General features: G+C 35.9%; 1 protein-coding gene across 2 annotated transcripts in view; it reads right to left on the bottom strand.

Annotated features, from left to right (window-relative positions):
* Positions 1-6,702, bottom strand: part of DENND1B (DENN/MADD domain containing 1B) — a 212,554-nt gene extending 205,852 nt beyond the window's left edge. For both annotated transcript variants that reach the window (XM_012726735.1, XM_012726736.1), the window contains exon 1: positions 6,639-6,702. In XM_012726735.1, the coding sequence (XP_012582189.1) occupies positions 6,639-6,656 (18 nt within the window). In that variant the 5' untranslated portion in view covers positions 6,657-6,702. The remainder of the gene's footprint in view (positions 1-6,638) is intronic.
* Positions 6,703-8,872: the final 2,170 nt, after the last annotated feature.

Here is an 8,872-nt window from a genome sequence, read left to right as displayed (position 1 = left end):
TATATATATATATATATATATATATATACACTACACTATCAGTATACTTACATACTTATTAAGACTGCTAACTACAAACTACAGAGATCAATAGGAGATAGGGGAAATGACAAAACCCAACAGAAATTGACAAGAGATACATTTGATCCTTAGTTCAAAGATCTTTCCACTATAACAAACTGTACCCTTTTTAATTAATTCAAGTTTACAAGGATTTCTTTAAAATTAAAATGCTCCCTTGAGGGCTGTCAGTGGTTCACACCTCACTCTGAATTACTTTAATCAGATAAATGCATTAACACTACCTACTTAAATTGTTATTTGAAGAGGAGAGAAGAGGGGTGACTGAAACAACTGCGTGTGGCTGTGTCAGCCTCAAGAAGTTCATGCAAGCCCAGTTGTCTCACCAGCACTGGGCAGCAGGTTGGTGGTGGCCGCAGGAAGTTGTACAACAGGTATCAAAGTAGTTTAACCTCTAATCTGTGCCAGGTGCTTTTCTAGAAAACATCCAGTGCTAACAGTCTATTGTTCTTACCTCCTAAGTGTCACTAAAAATTTAATTCACAGCAAGTTCCCTCATAAGATCAATAACCGACCTGACAGAGAAATGTGAAACAAGATACTCTGCTATAGAAAAAATTAAATGGCTACTTGAAATAAATCAATTTTTCTTTAATTTACATAAACTGAGTCTAACTATGCCCAAATAAATAAGATAGGAAAACAATTCAACCAAACAATATAGCACAATTATTCCAGAAGTTTCTCAAAGCTATCATTAATTTTATCAATTCCAAATAAAAAGCACTGTTTTAAAATCTCTCCTAATTTACATAATATACCTTTGGCATAAGCCTAAGTGTTTAAGAAGGGAAAGTTCCTGAATGCTGAATTCATTTTAGATTCTTTTGGAGCTGAGTAAGAATATATTTCAAACTTAACCTCCTCGATTTTCACTGTTATCTAAAATAATGCCGTGGCTTTCTGCCATAAGTATTCCAGAAATGCCTAATGCAAATATATGAATATGCACTTTACAATGTGTATTTTAAAGGTATATTACTGTTCCCTAACTTGCAGATCAAAAAAACGAAAATTTGGAGGGCAAGAGGATTTGAGGACAAGGAAATCCTCCACATGAGGAAGTATTATCAAGAATATATAGGAATTTATTTCCTTCGAAGTCAAGAAAACAGATATTTCTGAGGAAAAAAAAAAACCCAAACCAACTTAAAGTACTGTGGCAACAGAGAAGTAGCCAAAAAGCAATTAACAACAGTTGAAGAACAAACCACCGTGAAGAAAACAGCAGCAGAGGCAAATGCCTCACATGTGTAACTAGTGGGAATCAAGCATTAAAAAATCAAGACATCACTTTGGACGAAAGTAATAAAAATAAAGAATACATGAACAAATACAAAGACCTAATCATCCAAGCTATAATCAAACAACTGAATATAAACTCTGCAGCATTCCTATGAAAGTAATAATCAACAAATATTAACGGGTGAAATATGATTTGCTTTTTACCCTTTTAGGCAGCTATGTGGAGGAAGATGTAATGCTCCAAAGTTGAATATAAAAATTATAAAAATACAGTATTTCTTAACTATTTCTTACACGAAACAAAAATGGCATATCTCAAAGACATGATTCTAAAGAATCACATTAAATTTGTCCTGTCTAGTGAATAAAATAAACATTTCATTTCCTTCAACTGAGGTAATGCTTTCTAATTTATCCAAGTGTATTTGAATTAAGAGGGGTTCAATATGTGTTATTTAACAAAAACACTTTTGTGCAAAAACTCACAGCTCACTTAATGCTAGGTCCAACTTTAATCATTTTGTACATATTCACTAAATATGCCAGATATTATGCTAAGTTTTCCTTAATGATACAAATTGGTAAGTCATGGCCCAGTTCTTGAGGAATTTACTTTATGCAGGTCAACTAGGCATTTTTGATATCCATGTCTCTACATTACTTATTAGACATATCAATAAGAAAATACAAGTACTAAAATACAAGCAGAAGCAAAATGTTATGGTTTCTAGTATAAATAGTTATCAGTACTGATGAAGAGATATCAAATGTAATGTGTGTAGGGCATGGGAGACAGTAAGTTAGGAGTCTTTGGCCTAAGGTTCTGATATAATAAGAGACTAGAGGCAATTACACTGTTAACATAAACTACAGATCAAGTGAATGAATAAACTGATATTGTGTGGAAAAAGCTGAAGGAAGTAGAAAGTCAAAGGCAAAGAGAAAATGTTCCAAAGAGAAATTACCCTAGATAAACAGCAAGAAGAAAAATAAGATATGCAAAGATATTTTTTGGAGCTACTTAACAAATAACTAAAGCTATTAGACAAACATTCACTAAATACTGAGCTGTAATCATAGAAGAGAGAGGAGTGGCGAGGAAAGGGATCTCTCACTGTGAGTGTCCTCTCTTCCAAGGGTATCATGAAATCACAACCTTGGGTTTAATTCCTGCCTCTCTGTCCTCCCAAACACCAAAATCAGTTTTAGCCTAATCCTCTTACACCTGGCACTAAATAGCAGCATTCCTGATGTTTTGGGGAGTTGGTACCATAAGCCATGTACTCTTATAAATTTGTAATTAGTGATCACATAAATACACAAGGTTTTCATAGCCATTTATGGATGGGTGAGAGTCAAATTCATCATCTGCCCTGAATTTAGAACACACAGAAACAACAGTAATTTGCCATCTCCATACCAAATTTGGAATTATACAATAATTTATGGAGCTAGATCTTCTCTCACTCCAGAGTATATGCACCATGAGATTAACTCACTACCATGGCTTACCTCACTAGCATTTATCATGATTCCTAATACTCAGTATATAGAATTTGTTATAATAGTGTTTTTAACTGAATTTAAAAAAACAGTACCACACAAAGCTTATGATCTAGTACTTCCTTGTATGATAATAAGCAGCTTATGAAAGGTTAGTACACAATGAGAGGCAACAGAGCAGCTTTAAAAATATATATATATATATTAAATCTTTTAAAAAGTAATAAATTAAAATTCAGCTTCTGGAGCCAGACTACTTTGAGAAAGTTAGTTCATTTCTCTGAGATTCTATTTGTTCATGTTTAAATGAAAAGAAACATTTCCTGTTTCATAAAATTCTTGTGTGGCTTAAATATTCAGTACATGTATACTACCCAGAAGTGTGCCTGACAGAGTTAAAGTGCTGCATAATTATTAGCTGTTACTGGTGCTACTGCTAGTGCTACTAACTCTTACTATTTCTACTACAGTTTGGGGTAGGCTGTCAACAGATTATTCAAGAGAAAGCTAGAGAAACAAGGCCATTGCCTGGAAGCAAAACTAAGAGGAGGCATCGCCAATCTTTTATTGAAGAAGGATTACTTTTCATTTCCCTGAAGTCCTGAATGACCACGAGGATGGTAGGGAATGTGGTAACAATAACTTCTGTTGTTAGAAATTGAGGAGTGACCACTACTGCTGGCGGTACTTCCCTGGCTGCCAGGTAACAGTCGACCAGGAAAAGCATAAGATCTAAATTTCAGCGCTTCACTCTGGGAGAGTCCACTCTGGGGAAGTTGCCATACATGTCCATGAAAAGATGCCCAGCCAACCAGTCAAAAACCACCAGAACCAATTTACAAACACAATAAAGACAGTATAGGATACACTTGAAACCCAGGTTATAATTATTTTTAAATTTGTGGGGCTTTCTATATGAAACTATTGCCTACTGTTCTAAAATGTGTTATTTTTAAAAATGCATTTATTTTTAATGCCTTGAGAAAAGTCTGAACAGCAGCACATCAGGTCAAGGTCACCACCTAATCAGAGCTAGCTAAATCAAATTATATTTCAACAACTAATGCAATTCCAAATCAATAAAACTTAATGATTTGTCTCTAAGAGATTTATGGGCTAAGTAATTCAGGTAAATAAAAAATTTTAAATTTTTCTAATATAAACAAAAGGTATGTGCCAAATAGCTTGGTGTAACACTGCCAACCAAATTCACCCTAAGCATTATGTTTTCTGTGGGATTAAACATCATTACCAAAAACCAGTATTATGAGAAATAACCAAAAAATAATCACTCAAAAAATTAGCGAATATTATGAGAAACTCAAGGAGTGTTTTAGTTAATTTCCTACATCCATTCCTTACCAGTTACTTAGAAAGTCAATTATGATAATATTACCACTCATTTCTCTGCCTCTGCCCCACCAATGACTTCAGGAACGCTCAAGCCCAGGCAAACTTAATCATTAAGACCTAATGTTCTAGAGGATTCTGTGAAAGAAACTTTCTGGCTCTAAAGAGTCCTAAAAAAAAGTGTCTGTCAGCCCTTACTTATAAACAAAGAAAGCAGAGCTTGAATTTCTCTGACATCTATCCTATGACCACAGGATTCTAAGCCTTCCAGTGATACCTTTCCTGTGGGCAGAACTGAAATGCAGAAAGAATCTAGATCTCTGATAACCTACTTCTGGACTTCCTCTTAAGTGAACTATCAAGTTTCCCCATAATTTAAACCACATTTATTTTATAAGTTTATTTGTTCCCTAGAGCATCCTAGTTTACACATTTTTTTCTGAGTACTAATTCTATGAAAAGGCATCTATGCTCATTTGAATGCTAGATAATTTATCCAGTTTTAAACAAGCTGATGCTCCAACTCCTAATAATCTAATGTTAATCAGTAAAACAGAAAACTAATAAAATATTAATATCACACTCTCAATTTGACATAAAACTTTATCTAGTAGCATTATTTTTAGAGAACAAAAATGAACAATTTCAGACCCTAATATTAGTCATATTCATACTAGCTAAATCATAATCAAAAGAAGAAAAGTTGTTAGTGATTTTCATATGAGTAAGTTTAGCATTTTAAAAATCTTTAGAATTTGCTGCCAGTTACTCATTATGGAATACATAATGAAATATATGAGTAGAATGAATTAACTGCAACCTAAAGAGGTCAAAAGTGTCTGTCTTGATCTATATCTTTAGTAAATATTTTATTTATTACATTGACAACCTTAACATGCTGGATAAATTATTAAAATCAAATGAAGATGTTTCTAATAAGTAGTGATTTAAGCAGTAACAAGAGCAAAAGGTGAGAAGATAATAAAAAGAGGACAAAAAAATACACAATGAAATAACTAGTTCCTGAAAAACGGAGGAGGGAGGGAGGAAGGCATAGAATGAAGAAGGAGTAAATCAAAATTCTTTCTAGGAGAATACAATCTGACCCATTCATAGACTGGGTTTTATAAAAGCCGATCAATTCCTTTATCAAGATCATTTTAGCAGAAAATTAAAGTTATAAAGAAAAAATGCTTTCCAAACAAATTTAGCCTGTTTTACAAACTCCTCAAGTGAGTGCACTTAGTGTATCTTAGGTAATATTAGGTAGGTATTCATACCATAAGCTATAGAATGCATTTAAATTCAAGCTGAAAACAAATAATGTAGCCATTAGAATCTCAGTTGAGCCTGGAATGCATAGAAATGGACAAACTTTAATGCACACAGTACAAAATAAGATAACCTTAATCAGAAAAATCTCCTTAAAACCTGTATTCAGGTTTGCCTAGGACAAACCTGACCACAGCTGTAGCTCAAACAGCAGGAGAGCAGGCAGGGCTGGAGAAGCCAGAAATATGTGTGACTTCCTACCTAAAATTAGCCATGCCCATTGCACCACAGCTGGGTTGGGCTCCTCTATTTTAAGGTGTGCAGGTCCAAATTGCTTAATAACATATAATTGCTGGCCAGTTTCTGGAGCTAAGAGTGTCAACAGACTTTCCACTGAGGTTGTAGAACGGCCAGCTAGATGCCACAAAATCCCACACTTAATCATGCCATTTTGGGCGCAAGTGAAATTTACACTGGAGATGTCCACGAAACATATCACACAAGCACACACATTAAAAAGGATACACACAACAAGAGTGAGCCTGCATTCTTTCCTACCATGTTTCCCACCACCATCACTATGCTCCTCTCCCACCCACAAACGACTCTGGAAAAAAATGGAGAGAACTGATAAAAATTACAATACTGAAGTATTTTCATTTTTACAGAAAACTATATAAAACTGATAGATGAAACCCTAGCAAGTAATGTCAGACTATTTTATCTCCCTCTGAAATAGTATGTACTAGAACAAATCCAAAAAAGGGGCCACTCAGCCTGCTTCCCACATTCTAGAAACATTAAAAGGGAAATGGTGTGGCTTCCACTTGTACTGGCGGAATTTTTATTAATGTTGAAAAAAGGAGCTAATCTTTTAAAGATAAGAAAATGAAAAGCATGCCCTTCCACCAAAAGCCTGTCAATAAAAGGGAAAGTTGAGTTGTTAAGTTACATGACCTTAATATGCACTTGAAATTTAAGGTGCCCAGATCACATTTGTGAGTCCTACAATATCATGACAAAAACCAAACACATATTTTATTACCAGCACCTTGAGAGACTAGGTACAGAATACACATTTGGAACATTTAGTGACCTGATATTATCATGGTCTCTGTAGTCCACAATATTTCCAGTTACTCTGACAAGCTCAATCAAATATTTTACAATTAAAGAAACACACATACCTTCATTTTCAGAGGCATGACATTTCACTCTCAGTACCAAATCAAAGGTTCGTTCTGGATTTTCCCTGAAGAAAAAGAACGTTGCTGTATTTACTCCTTATGACAAGTAAACAAGCATAAAACTTGTATTTTCTTACTCTAAAAACACATCTCGGGCCCTCCCTGATGGCACAGTAGGTTAAAGCACAGCACTGCCAAGCTGGCTAAGGCCGGCTTGGGTGTGAGTTCAAACCCCTGCCTCAGAGATGATCCACATGGCGTGGCAGACCTCTCCTGCCTCACCCACTGCTGCCCTCAGCAGTGTACTTTATCAATCTGCCTGTGCTGCTCCCCACTCTGCCTCTTGAATCCTCTCACCGCCCCATGCCTCTGGCCTACAACACCAGTTCTGTATGCATAAATAAATAAATCTTTTTAAAAAAAAAAAAACCACACATCTTGTTCTTTTTTCAACATAGTCCATGTAACTATATGACCTCAAAGTGGCAGAGATAAAATGTTTTTCCCAGTTTAGGAACTTAAGGCAACTAAGGCTTGTAGTTCTGAGATTTAGGGCAAAACATTCAACCTTAGGCCTATCTGCATGCCTGCAAAGCACCTCATTTATTTCACAGAATAAATGTGAGGATTATCAATCAAATTATATTATGTGGAACTGCTTTATAACAGAGATGTGAAACACTGCCTGCATCTTATCAAATCAGAATTGGAAAACCACTATGTTCCTAAGCACCTTTACTGTCTCCTGTCAAGAGCTTGACAGCAGGCTCTTGGCCTTCTTTACTTGTAATGTAAATGATGAATACCTGATTCCACCTGCCAGATTCTAGATCACCAAAATACATTTACCAGGTGCTCCTTAAATGTCATAATTTGCATATACTTAAGATTTAATCAATGCACTTAATTTGTTTAAAGTAGAAAAACACATTAACAAAACAAACTGAAAAAATGTCTTATTTTATGTCAGTGATCTTCAGGGAAACTGGACATGTGGGTCAATAACAGATTTTCTTGCTTTGCTTCATTCATAAATTCTCAACTTGTCTACTAACTTCTCTACATTCAACCTATTTGTTGGTTTAATTTCAAAAAGCAAACAAATCTACTGAGACTTTTTTTTTTTGTTTTCAAAACAATCGTCTTAACCTCTTTCCGCCAAAAGATAGAAGATAAAGTAAAGTCTGATACCACAATGTGCATGTGACCAAAGTGTTAATATATTAGTTATTCCTCCTCAGAAGACCTCAGTACCTGTACACTGGATGTTTTAAATACAAATTCCCTTCAAGAAAACAATGGTAACTTTGACTTTTAAATAGTGATTAAAAAAAAAAAGTACTAAAAGACAAGAATCTAGAAATAAAGAAAGTGACAAGCTACATAATTTGTTCATATGCATTTTTCAGGCCTCCTACTACTGACGTGTCCCCAAAGAAATAATCTGGAACCAGGTGACCTCTTTCATAATCTAATTACTGTCAAAAAGTATCCCTTTTAAATCACTTACCTAGCCTACGATGTCAAATACAAAGTAATTCTAAATCACACAATTTTCTTACTGTTCTTTAGATTCTGGCATAAAAATATGCAGTTATAGAGTGAGTTTAAAAAGGCCTTTCACACTGTATTCAAACACACATATTTATTTAAAACTCTGGGAGGAGCAGGGTTCGAAGAAGAGGTCAGGGAAGAAGGAAGGCATTCTTTCCTAAGTTAGTTTCGGGAGAAAAGAAAGACCCATGCCTCTAAGATAGCCGAACAAAATCACCACACTATTCGGAGGCTCTTTAGCTGATCAATTTCCAAAAGAAAATATTCAACGCTGTCTACTTTAGTACAGACATACAATACAACTTGATTGAAGGCCACTTTACAAGCCCCACATATACATAGTGCTCCATCAACACACTTCGGGGGCTGACTGAATTTGATCAGAAAAATGAGTAGTCAAATTGAGACCACCTGATAAACAGACGTATGAATGACAAGGTAGTCTTCAAGCCAGGAAAACACTTCAAATAACCGCTAAACCACCCTGCCGACTCCCTCCCGGGGCGCCAAGGCACAGACAGCCGCCAGTCACGTCTGACACACTCCTGGAAGAGGGACAAACCCACAGTGGGGGCGGAGGGGGGGTTGTCGCGGCCGCACAGCCTCCCCCTCCTCCGCCCTCGAGGAGCGGTGGGCGACGCGGCTGCCCCGGCCGACCCCCGGGCCAGGGCCGCGGGGCC

The sequence above is a fragment of the Condylura cristata genome, unplaced genomic scaffold (genome assembly GCF_000260355.1).
Source record: "Condylura cristata isolate star-nosed mole 26May11 unplaced genomic scaffold, ConCri1.0 scaffold00018, whole genome shotgun sequence".
Classification (NCBI taxonomy): Eukaryota; Metazoa; Chordata; class Mammalia; order Eulipotyphla; family Talpidae; genus Condylura; species Condylura cristata.
This window is presented reverse-complemented; position numbering and strand designations above follow the sequence as displayed.